General features: G+C 38.5%; 2 protein-coding genes across 2 annotated transcripts; one reads left to right on the top strand and one right to left on the bottom strand.

The window, feature by feature from the left end:
* Nucleotides 1-2,813: 2,813 nt before the first annotated feature.
* Nucleotides 2,814-5,179, top strand: LOC113316930 (serine/threonine-protein kinase HT1-like). Its single transcript, XM_026565090.1, has 3 exons — nt 2,814-3,462; nt 4,031-4,486; nt 4,727-5,179. The coding sequence occupies exons 1-3, from the start codon at nt 3,091-3,093 to the stop codon at nt 4,970-4,972; spliced, it is 1,074 nt and encodes a 357-aa protein (XP_026420875.1). The 5' UTR covers nt 2,814-3,090; the 3' UTR covers nt 4,973-5,179.
* Nucleotides 5,180-10,795: 5,616 nt separating this feature from the next.
* Nucleotides 10,796-12,638, bottom strand: LOC113315320. The gene is made up of 3 exons (XM_026563614.1): nt 12,258-12,638; nt 11,482-12,093; nt 10,796-11,341 (listed from the first exon to the last, which is right to left on the bottom strand). Exons 1-3 carry the CDS (start codon nt 12,636-12,638, stop codon nt 10,796-10,798), a joined length of 1,539 nt encoding a protein of 512 aa, XP_026419399.1.
* Between the last annotated feature and the right edge of the window lie 514 nt (nt 12,639-13,152).

Below are 13,152 nucleotides of genomic sequence, written 5' to 3'. Positions count from 1 at the left end.
TTAGTTTAAAACCACTTCCCAAGTTACCTGCTCCTGTTGGTGTTGACAACATCCTGTTGCCACTGTAAATGGCCAAGTTCTTGCAGCCTGAACTCGACCAAACGCCTTTCAGTCTGCACTTCAATCCGTACCCAATCTTCTCCTTACTAGCAATAGCTTGAAATCTCAGTTCGACCAAAAGCTTATGTCGAAATCGAGAACCAAAAGCTCACAGTAGAGGATGAACCATTTGTCCCAGATAGCACCAACTTCCACTCCCGTTCCTTATCTCATGAATCAGCTCCCATTCTTCTTTGCTCGCTGCTGCTCCATCTCATATACACTGAGCTCGGTATTCACCAAGATGACGAAATAAAACCAAAAGAAAATGGAATGGACTGAAGTTTTCTCTCCTGTTGAAGTATGGGAATTGATATGTGGTGGAATTAAATGACACATTGTCATCCACTATCCTTGACCCAATAACACCACGTCCCCTTATACATTTTCTTAGCTCCTTTGGTACAATAAGACAGCTTGGTGGTGCTGACAGCAAAAGTGGTTGACTTGGTATCTCCACGAACTAATTAACTCAGCATGGCTCTGGTGCCATGAGCAGCTTCGGCCATTTTTGTCACAAACATCATATTCGCTTCCATTTAGCCATTTATTTTCCGGATGATCCAAATTGGTCGTACTTTCTACAAAAGCATTAAAATAGTGTTGTTTGCCAAAATATTGAGTCCTAACCAATATAAATATGGGTATAAAATGTATCACATACGTGCTTATCATCGCACACCACAAATTGATAAGTAGAATTGCTGAATCGCCCTCTATAAAATTTTCAGTAGACATGAGATGGAAAATCAAGAACATCACTTAAGAATTGAACGATTTCATTAACTCATGTAAATTTTGGGTTGAAATTCGGAATGCTTTTTTGTTCTAACAACTTTCATGTAGAACAAATACCGACCTCCTTTCACCATAATCTTTCATATTTAAAGAGGATGTATGGGTAATGGCATAAACATGTACAAACCATCTGAATTAATCCTATTCTTTTTTATTAAGAACTAATAAAAATATGTGGGATTCAGCTTAACTAGGGGATACATTAGAAAACAAATATATTGCCACTAGAAGCAATAATTAAATTAGATAATTAGATATTTCATTTCCCATTTTAACTTTTTGGTTAAACATTATTACAACGCGATGTTATAGGTGATTTTGATTGCGTTTAGACTTCATCATGTTATTAGATAAATATTACAGCGAATGTCATTACGATGCGGATTATCTATAGTATTTTAACAAGAATCTCATTACTGGGGCTTTAACCCAATAGGATTTTGGGGGCTTAATAAGGTATGTGTAGCCAAAGTGTAGATAGGGGGACCTAAGGTATATGAAAAAGTCAAAAATACCCTTACCTAAATTTCACTATTCATAAAAAAAATAAATCTTAAATCTATAATCTTCTCCTTCTCCTCTCATTGATAAATCATGATGAAGATGATGATCATAAAAAAAGACTAAATCTATCATCTTCTCCCCATCCTTCGCTTCTCATTCATAAATTATGATGAAGATGATGATCATAATTTCATCATGATGAGGATGATGATCATAAAAAAAACCAATACCATTTTCTTCTCCTTCTCATTCAAATATCGTGATAAAGATGATGATCATCATAGAAAGAAAAATCCCACCATTTATTTTTGTTTTGAATGGTTAAAAACCAATTCGATGAATTTCGGGTAAAAAAAAAAAACAGTTTCTGAAGGTGTTTACGGTTGGGAGTTCTTAGATTCCCAACTGTGAATCAAGATTACAGATTATTTGTCCCGCCGAAAGTACATGTTTCGGCTTGGTTTTCCCAACCGAAAGTGTTTTTCAGTTTTTTTTTTTGGTTTTCAGAACCAGTTACGTCTGGGAAAACCCAGCCGTAAGTGTTGTTACGGCTGGGAAAACCTAACCGTAACAGGTTCTGAAAACCAAAAATAAATCAGAAGAGCACTTTCGACCGGGAGTTCTTTATTTCCTCGCCGTAAATAACAAATACCATCAGTTTTCAACCGTTTTTACGTTCTACGGTTGAGTTGACAAACTATCTCAGCTGTAACATATCAAATTCCCCTGATTTTTTATGGGTTTGAATCGATCAAATTGTTATTGGGAGTTTATTATAAGGTTTTTGACGAAGAGTTTGATCCTTTTTTCTTCAAAAATTTTCAAAAAAAGTTCATCAAAATCAACCTTCTCCATCAAAATAATGGAAGAAAACAAAACATTTTTTATTTTATTTTCAGTAGATTAATCATTAGATTAGACTAATCCGATCACTAATTATAATTAGGTTAATTAGAAAAATCATAATTAACACTGTTCACAAAAGGGTATACTAGACATCAGAAAATATAATATAATAGGGGATAACTTCATTTACTATTTCATGACTCCATAAACCCCCAAATCTCCCGCCACTTTTACAGCCCCTATCATATGTCCATACCTATTATATAGGAAATATAATAAGATTCTTTAACAAATATCATCATAACTATTTACATGTCCAATGGTTGGTTGCATAGCTGTTGGATTAAAATCATGTTTCAACAGCTGAAGCACAATTTTTTTTTTCTTTCGCAACTGCACACACACTTACTCATGGTCAAAGAACTAAGAAGGGTGTCGTCGTCAAATAGTTTAAATTAGTACGGAGATTGACCTTTACGTTGACAAACCGTACGAAGCATCAACAATGATAGTTTGGGGGTAAAACTGTACTTCAATGCCTGAACCTTTGGTTGTCTTGAGAAAAGGAGAGAGAGAGGGAGAAAAAGAAACACTGTCAGCTTTTCAGTTCTTTGTGAGGAGAGAAATAATAATTAGCCTCAACTCAAGCTCCCTCCCTCTCACCAAGAACCGAAATCGACATTTGTTTCTCTCTGCGGTCTTCTCTGAAATTTTCTCAAACCCTATAACAATCTCAAACTGGTATCATCCAAATGCTTAACCAACCTTCACTATTTCGTCTAAGCAGCTTGTTTGCAACAGAATAAGTTTCAAAATATGATAAAGATTTTCGGATTTTAAGAAATGAAGAATTTGCGATGGTTTAAGCAGATATCAAATTTTAGCAACAGGGGAGAAATTAGAAGGAGGAGAAACGAAGAAGAAAGTAAAAGAGGATCAGTATCATGGTCAAAATATTTAGTATCAAGTGGAGGAGAAATAAAAGGAGAAGGGGAAGAAGAATGGAGTGCAGATATGTCGCAGCTGTTAATAGGCAACAAGTTTGCATCAGGTAGACATAGTAGAATTTACAAAGGTATTTATAAGCAAACTGAAGTAGCTATTAAGTTAATTAGTCAGCCCGAAGAAGATCAGAATTTAGCTAATCTTTTGGAAAATCAATTTAATTCTGAAGTTACTTTACTTTTCCGGCTTCAACATCCCAATATCGTCACTGTAAGTTCTCTGTTTTCTTTTCGGAAATCTTCATTTTGTTTATTGGTTAATAGTTAGAATCTTCTGATCTTAGTCGATTTTTTTTTTTTGTTTTTTTTTTGTTTGGGAATTCTAAATTGATTTTGGGTTTTGAGGATGAAAAGCAACTACTACCAATGTTTTTCTAAAAGAATCCATTTTATCGGTATGAATACTGTTCGTTCAGTTTATGTTTATTTTCTGTTACTCGGGTATTCATCAAAAACTTTTAGTTTTATCTCATTCAAACCTAAAAACTTGCCGGGTCTGTTAGTATGCTAGGGTTGCATATACTCTGAGATGTACATTGGTCCATACTTTGTAATGCCCCAATATTTGGGATGGGTCAGTGCTGGGACTTGAATTACCGACTTCAAGTATGAGAGTCACTGCCTGGAACTCTGGGCTATTGCCAGTTGGTTTCCATCTCAATATTCTCCAGTTCATAGTTCACAACAATTTCTTAAGTTTTGGAGCAAATCTGATGCTTTATTCGTGATCAAGTGGCTTTCTTGAGGAAATAGCGTTTCTTGTGTTTTCATTTTTGCAGTTTGTTGCAGCATGCAAGAAGCCTCCTGTATTTTGCATCATCATGGAGTATTTGGCGGGTGGATCTTTAAAGAAATACCTTCATCAGCAAGAGCCCCATTCGGTTCCACTCGACTTAGTTCTAAAATTTGCCCTTGACATTGCGCGAGGAATGCATTATCTTCATAACCAAGGGATACTTCATCGTGATCTCAAGTCGGAAAATTTACTTCTTGGGGAAGATATGTGTGTGAAGGTTGCAGATTTTGGAATCTCTTGTTTAGAATCTCAATGTGGCAGCGGAAAGGGATTTACTGGTACTTACCGTTGGATGGCACCAGAAATGATCAAAGACAAACACCACACAAAGAAAGTTGATGTGTACAGTTTCGGTATTGTGCTCTGGGAGCTGTTAACGGCATTGACTCCATTCCAGGACATGACCCCTGAACAAGCTGCTTTCGCTGTCTCTAGGAAGGTATGTAAGCATTAGTGAAAATAACTAAAATGTTAATTGAATGGAGTTCTGGTGCAGCAGTCATGATTAACTCTTACGCACAGGAGTTCACATTCAATGTAAATCAAAGTGACTGCATTTTTTTTCAGCTTCATTCAAATATGCATTTCTGGAAACAGATGAATTATAAAAATGTATAGGAAAGTGATTGGTTCTGCACATAATGTCATTAGTATTCTTATATCAGTTAGGTTGATGCAGAATGCAAGACCTCCATTGCCTACTGCTTGCCCGGTGAAGTTAAGTCATCTTATCAATCGATGCTGGTCAAGTAACCCAGATAAGCGACCTTACTTTGACGAGATTATTTCAATTCTTGAGAATTATTCAGAGGCTTTCGAACAGGATCCAACGTTTTTCTCTTCCTACAAACCAACCGAGCACAGAACTCTTGTAAAGTCTATCACTAGGTGTATCTCTGTCCACAAATCTGCTCTCAAAGCCTGAAATTCTTCTTAGAGATTTTACGTGCATGTGCCATATTGTTTTCAGTACTCTGATGCACTTATGCTTAGGAATATTCTATAACATGTTTTTGGTTCCACGAAAACATCTGTAAATGGAATGCAGGACAGTTACTTTCCTTGCTGCAATACAAGTATGTTCTTGTAATTGGCCTTAGTCTATATCTAAGTCAAGTAACCACATGTTTGTGACTCGAAACAAGTTTGATTAGGCAATTGCAAGTATAGAAGCTCTTGGACCTGATAGATTTACTAGTCTATTCCACCAGAAATGGCTTGCCATCATGGACCCACATGTGACCTCAATGCCCCACAACTTCTTCGCTAGTGGATCACACTCACGTCCACTCGAAGTCTTGAATGATCACACTCACGTCCACTTGAAGTCTTGAGAATATTGTCTGGAATAAGACTTTCTTTTCCTCCACTTATTGTAAGGTTAGTATTCGTTTTCATTACTCGTATTTTTTGTTTGATACATTCCTAGATATAATTACTCATTGTTCCAGTTTCTATTTTTCGCCTAACTCTTCAGATATTCTTACTCTGAACATTATCATTTGGCACTAATACTCGTTGCACAACAAGGCCAAAGATGTGAATCAATCATGGTCAGCGACCGATTAAGTTGAACGAAATCATAATCTTTCTAAACCCAAGAAGGAAAATGAATTTAGATCAGCAAATCATAGTGCGACTTATGGAAGGGGATTATGACTTCTCTACAACTGATTACTGATTATTTTTCTCTTCGAAAAAGAGGTAAAATACCTCATTGCATGTATTGATATTAATGAGTCTCAGAACTTCGAGAGTCATTAGCAGTTACAAGACTTATGTAATTCCTGATATAGAGATGATGAAGAATCCCCCACTAATTCCTCTTCTTTCCATATCTATTACAAAAAAATGGCTATATTTGCTGCATTCCGATCAACAGCTGGAGAGTTGGACTCAAACCACTTTGGAAAATAACGTTGTGTCCACTCCATTCAATTGCTCTAGTTGTTCTCTTGTGGTACAATCTGCATAGCAACCACTGATTACTAATAATTCTCGTATTACGCTTAGTTTTTGGAATGAAAGTTGGTGCTGCTTAAGAGTGAATTCCCATAAACTACGGAGGCTGTATAGAAAAGGAAAAAAACGTCTGTAATCAGTGAGATCTGGTCACTGATCATGCTTCTTCTTATGCAGACTGGAACTAGGCTTTCCTAGAAATCTCAAGGGCCATTTACAAATATAGGCCTCCTTGTTTTCCATTTTACATAAACAGGCCCGTTTTGGTGCACTGTTGCATGGAATGCTATCCTCCACCAGGCGACAATTATCTGGACTTAGGCTTAGTTTGGTATTGTTGTGGCTTTTATAAAAGCACTTCTCCGCTGTGCATTGTTGCGCTGTGTTGTGAGAAAAAAATGGTTAGACGTCTGGTAAAATATTAATTAAAATTAAAGCTGATTAAAAAAGCAATCAAAGTGCGTTTGATAAAATATCAGATTAAGCCATTGTTGTTGTGGCAAATGACAAAAATAAAGATATCTCAAAATAGATTTATTCAATTTTATTGAGTTTAAAAATAATTAATTTCTTTTACTATTAAATATAAATATTTAAAATTAAAGTGCGGGAAGAAAAAAGAATAAAAATAAATAAAAAATAAATATATTAAATATTAAATTTACTAATTGCTACTATTATTATAATTGTATAAAAAAATTATTTTACTTAACCACTTTTTAATATATATATATATATATATATAATTTTCAAACAAAAAAATCAAACTATTAAGTAACTATTTAATATTTGCTTTTATTTTATTTTTGACAAATTAAATGAAGTGGTATCATAAAATAGTTTGAAAATAAAATATAATAATATTTAACGAATAAAATATAAAAATAAAAAATTGATTGTATATATATTTAAGGGTAATTTTTGTCATTTATAAAATAAAATAGAGACAAAAAGGATAAATCAAACATTAAATTTTGGTGGGACCAAACTTATGTTTTTGTAGCTTTTAAAAGCTCATCCTCCCCAGCTTTTGAAAATTGAGGAATTTGGGAAGTGCTTTGGGTAAAAAGCACTTTAATTTTTTTTTTACCAAACATCAATTTTAAAATTTATTGACATATACAGATTTTGAAAGTGTTTTTGGAAAAATAAAAACATTACCAAACCCAGCCTTAGAAAGATGTATTAGTCCTTCAAGTTGCCGAGTCTGTACTCCGTAGTTAGACTCGGTTGGGACTTTGTAAACGTCCGTATCTTCTTTGACAGTGTCACATGAATAAATGGTCCCACCACTCAACGATCTTATCTCTTCAATAGAAATATACAGGCTAATTTCCATAAATGTATACATATTTTTTAAAAAATAATTTATTTAGCGAGGTTATTCATTTATCGATAAATTAATATTTACTAATTCTGAGAGCATTTTGTTTGTATGGTAAAATTACTTCTACCCCAAACACGATTTTCATGATAATTTTGTTGTTGAAGATCGATCCGCTGTTTTATTCTCCAGTTGAACAGTGTAGGGGGTACCTGCAAAAAAACCCTCCGATGCTTAAGTTAGCTAGAGATTTTTCACATATAATTGTATGGGGAAGATTGCATACCTTTTGGAGTTGTGAAGTCCTGTATTTATATGGTGCGAATTTCCGTTTCTTTTCTTTAATTTCGTGGCAGGCATCAATTGCCATAACTGGCCCCTGCATGCCTCATGTTATAACTGGCCCTTTGCATGCCTCCTGTAATAACTGGCCCTTGAATGCCTCCTGTCATGAATTTCATTGACTGGCCCTTGCATGCCTCCTAGAAGTTTCCAGAAACTTCCTCTTTGGTTATGGAACTAACCAAGCCAAATAGTGCAAAGGGTTGGCCCAAACAATTAGGAGTTCACATGCCAAGCCCAAAAAGAGAAGTGTGCATAAGCCCACAGCGGGGCATAAATATCCCCAAAGCAAATCAGAAAGGGGTGGAAAAATTCAGTGAGCCATGGCTTGGCTTGGCTAGGGCGTAAATATCCTCAAAAGCAATTGAGATGGGCTAAATATCCAAGGACCATGCGAGTAACATAAACCGCAAAGCACCAGATAAAATCGAAGAACGCTGCTGTAAGAAATTTGGTCCGGCCGCAGGGCTTGGCCGTTGGTAATGATGACGTGGCAGCCATGACGCGTGCACTTGCTGACGTGGCGTGCCTGCTGACGTGGCACTTTGCTGGCCTATCATTTTGCTGACGTGACAGAATGACGTGGAGCTTTCTTGCTACTAGGCTTGGAGTTTATTTCACATGGGCTTTGATGTATTTGTGCCTAGTGTGGCCTAGTTAGCCATTTGGCTTGTTGCACATGGGCTTGTACATAGAGTGTTTTTGGGGCCTAATTTGCCTATAATTGGCTAATATGAGGAGCTTTTTAGGCCTAAGTTAGCCTATTTTTGGTGTAGAATATTAAGGGTACAAACATTGCACCCTCTTAATCCATAACCTGTTATGGGTTAATAAGTTCGGATTCCCCAATTCTACAAAATTTGCAGTTTTTTGGAGTGTTGCATAACTCGCCCCCAAGCGCAACTCTTTCCCGGGAAAGTAATGAATGTGTTGGAGTGTCGTACGATTCACCCCCAAGTGGTTGAGGTGACATATAACTCGCCCCCAGTATGTTATGTGTCATGTTGCTCAATGCTCTCGCAAGGGTGCACTTCCGTGCTGCATTTGCTCGCGCACGGAATGAAAAGTTGAGTTTTTCTTTTATCTGGAATTCATGCAGGGGGCAATTCTACTATTCAAGATGCGCGCAGAGTCGAGATGTGTACATTTTCACATGCCTGGACAGGTGAAAATGTTCGCCACATTTGTTAATGTCCCATATGATGGGGATTCAATTGGAATAGGGTAAAAATGCTCGAACTGTGCATTCACCCTATCTGCGACGTGTCAGAAACGCTGATGACAGTAGAATTGAGTTGTATTGTTTTGTCATTTAGGTCTGACTGCGGGCTTGAACGTCCGCAGCAGCTTATAATTAAACACGAATAATTTTGATAAAAAGTGGAATACCAAAATGTTGAATTAAATTTCTGAATATAAATAACAAGATAAATACCTACTGCTCGACAACAACTGCCTCGTTAAAACCTTTGTGTGGAAAACCCAGTGGGATAAAACCATCATAAAGGAAAAAGAGTGCAGCACAGCAGGATTTGAAATTACTCTTAATGATAAAACTTCTTCAAGTGGAACGAATTCCATGGCTTCCAAGGTTTTGAATCTTGAGTACCATCGAGGTTCCTTAGGTAGTAGAAGCCACGAGGAACTGGCCTGTACACTATGTATGGAACTTCTCAGTTCGCCCTGGGCTTCCCACAGTTTGATTCCATTGTGGCTGTTCGGGTTTTCTTCAAGACATATTCCCCTGGTTTGAATGACCGTTCTCTGACTTTACGATCAGAGCTCAGCTTGATTGCCTGCTGGTATCGTACTAACTTATGTAAGGCTGTTTCTCTTTGTTCTTCTAGCAACTCTTTATCCAAAGCCAGTATGTTGTTGTTTTTCCCAGATTTGACAACACGAGTTTTGGTAGTCTTGAGATGTACCTCGGTGGTTATGACTTCCTCTATCCCATAAGCCAGTGAAAATCCAGTGGATCTTTTTGGGGTCGTACGGTAGGACCATAAGACTCCAGGGAACTCTTCTGTCCATTTTCCTTTTTCTTTTTCCAGCCTTTTCTTGAGATTGTCCATAATAACGCGATTGGTTGCTTTTTTCTGCCCATTGCTCCGAGCATAATAAGAAGATGAGAATTTGTGCGAATATTCAGGTTTTCTCAGAAATCTTTGATCACCCCAGAATCGAACCGCTTCCCATTGTCTGATACTGACTCGCTTGGGATTCCAAATCTGCAGACGATATTCTCCCATATGAACCTTTTCACATCATGTCTGGTAACATGTACCAACGCCACTGCTTCGACCCATTTGGTGAAATAATCAGTAGCGGCTAATACGATTTTCACTCCTCCAGGAGCTTTGGGGAGTGGTCCGACTATGTCTAGTCCCCACTTATCGAATGGCCAGGGACTAAAAACTGGATGCAATTCGTTGGTTGGCCTTTTAGGAATTGGAGCGTGCTCTTGGCATGGCACACATTTCTGTGCGTATTCTTTAGCATCTTTATGCTAGAAATAACCTTGGGTAAGTATCATGTGCGCGAGACTGTGCCCTCTAGAATGGCTGCCACATATTCCTTCACGAGCCTCTGCCAATATCCGTTGTCCTTCCTCGGCTGATACGCATCGCAAAAATGGCTCCAAAGCTACAGGTTTGCGGTACAGCTGTCCCTCGATCATTGAATATCTCCAAGTATTCTTTTTCACTTTTGAAGCGAGGTGCTTATATTCTGGGAGTTCACTGGTTGTCAAATACCGAACATAAGGTTGACACCAGTATGAAGTGTTTTCAGCGGGATTGCTTGAATCATCTACCACTGGACTGTCAACGTCCATATTGCTGTCAACGTTCTCGGTATCTCCCTGTGCTGATGTAGTTGTCCTCTCTCCCCCACTAGCGTGTTCGATAGCCAGAAAAAAGTGGCTGTCGGAGATGCTAGGTAACTCTTGGAAATCCACTACAACGAAACGGGTGGTATCAGTTTCGACTGTAGAAGAAAGGTATGCTAAAGCATCTGCGTGCCTGTTTTCCAGCCGTGGTCGCTTCCCAATAGAGAACTGGTCGAATTCATTTGCCAGCTCTCTCATATGATCCAAATATAGGGCCATCATTTCTTCCTTGGCTATGTAGGTCCCAGAAACTGGTTAACTACTAGCGTGGAATCAGTTACCAGCTTCACGTTCTTTGCATCTAACTGTTTGACAACCTTTAAACCGATAATTGCAGCTTCATATTCAGCTTCATTGTTTGATGCTTGAAAACCCAGCCTGGTCGCTTTCTCGATCCTCGAACCTTCGGGAGTAAGGATGACACGTCCAACTCCAGCACCACCAACATTTGATGACCCATCAGTAAATACGGTCCATAATGGTTCAGGTGTATCAACCTCCATTGAGGACTCGCCCCTAGTCTGATCAGTGGTTGACTCTATGGGTTTGAACAACTCCTCTTCTTCTCCAGCAACTGTTTTTATATCGTCCACAGGAAAATCTTCTAGCAATGCAGCCAGGGCATGTCCCTTCTCTGTAGTTCGGGTTTCGTACTTGATCTCATACGCCCTCAGAAAATTTGACCATATGGCTAGTCGGCTGGAATCGTCAGCACGTTCCAGGATTCTCTTCAGCGGGTATTCCAAGTAGACTATGATCTGCCTGCCTTGGAAATAAGTCTTGAATCGACGAGATGCATGCAAAAATGCAAGCGTTATTTTCTCAATTTTCTTGTACCGTGTTTCCGCCCCGTCAAAGATTTACTGACGAAGTAAACATGCTTTTCATGTGGATCCGTAACAAACAGCACTGCACTTACCGCGTTCTCCGTTGCAGCCAAATAAACTCCGATAGGTTGTCCAGTTTTTGGACTCACCAAAACTGGAGGAGTTGACAAATACTGTTTGATCTCATCAAAAGCTTTTTCGCACTCATCTGTCCAACCAAAATTCACTGCTTTATTCAACACATCAAAGAATGGTTTGAATCGATCCGAAGAGCGTGAAATAAAATGATTTAAAGCTGCTAATCGTCCTGCTAGCTTCTGGACCTCCTTCTTCGTTCTTGGGGATGGCATCTCTCTGATGGCTCTGATTTTCTCCGGATTCGCCTCGATTCCTCTGTGCGTCATCAAGTATCCAAGGAACTTTCCTGACGACATCCCAAATGAACATTTTGCTGGATTGAGCTTCATACGATATTGCCTCAAGATATCGAACGTCTTCTGCAGATCAAGAAAATGTGACTCCTTTTGCTCAGATTTCACTACCATATCGTCAATATACACTTCCATCGACTTCCCAATCATGTCCTTGAACATATGGTCTACCAAATGCTGGTAGGTTGCCCCTGCATTCTTTAGCCCGAACGACATTACAGTATAGCAATAAACTCCTCTGTCAGTCACAAACGCAGTACGCTCTTGATCTTCCTAGAACAAAGGTATTTGGTTATACCTTGAAAAACCGTCCATGAATGACAGTCTCCCATACCCTGAAGTTGCGTCCACCAACTATCTTATCTGTGGCAGTTGATACGGATCACTCGGACATGCTTTATTCAAATCAGTAAAATTGATACAGACACGAATTTTACCATTCTTCTTTGGAATGGGTACGACATTTGACATCCAACGAGGATACTGCACTGGTCGAATAAAGCCTGCTTCCAACAGCTTTTCGATTTCTGCAGTAGCTCCGTCTTTTTTGCTTTGCGCATATTCCTGATTTTCTGACGAACTGGATGGAACTTATCATCGATATTTAGCATGTGGAAGGCTACATTCGGATCCATCCCAGGCATCTCGGCAAAACTCCATGCGAAAACGTCGGAATTTGCCCTTAGCATTGTAACCAAACCATCATGTTTGTGTGCAGGAAGATCTTCCCCTACGAACATTGTTTTGTGCTTATCATCTCCAATCTGGGCCTCGATCAGTTTCTCAACTGTTGGGGGTTCAGCTGCGTCCTCTCCCATATATGATTCTGAATGCAGAGGATTCTATAATTGCTATTTCTGCTCGACTCGCATGATTTGGTTCCCGCTAACTTCTTACTTCTTATACTCGTCCATAGCACTCTCGTGACACTTGTGGGAGGAAATCTGGTTACTCCTAACTTTCACGACTCCTTCAGGGGAAATAAACTTCAAACATTGATGATATGAAGATGTGACTGCACAGATCTTATGCAGCCAGTCTCGTCCTACGATTGCATTATAGGGAGCTCTACAGTCAAGCAGTAAGAAATTGCCTAGAACAGACTTCTCAGCCACTGTTATAGGTATCTTCACTTTTCCAATCGCTTTTGTAACTTCGCCACTGAAACCGATAATTGGATTTTCATCCTCCTCGATCAAGTCGTGTGGGAGATTCATAGAGGAATAAGCTCTTCAAAACAACACGCTCACTGAGATTCATGTATCCACTAGAATACGTTGTACACGAAACATGCCAATCCAGGCAGTTATAACGATAACATCATTGTGTGGA

This window comes from Papaver somniferum, chromosome 10 (assembly GCF_003573695.1).
Source record: "Papaver somniferum cultivar HN1 chromosome 10, ASM357369v1, whole genome shotgun sequence".
NCBI classification, from domain to species: Eukaryota; Viridiplantae; Streptophyta; class Magnoliopsida; order Ranunculales; family Papaveraceae; genus Papaver; species Papaver somniferum.
This window is presented reverse-complemented; position numbering and strand designations above follow the sequence as displayed.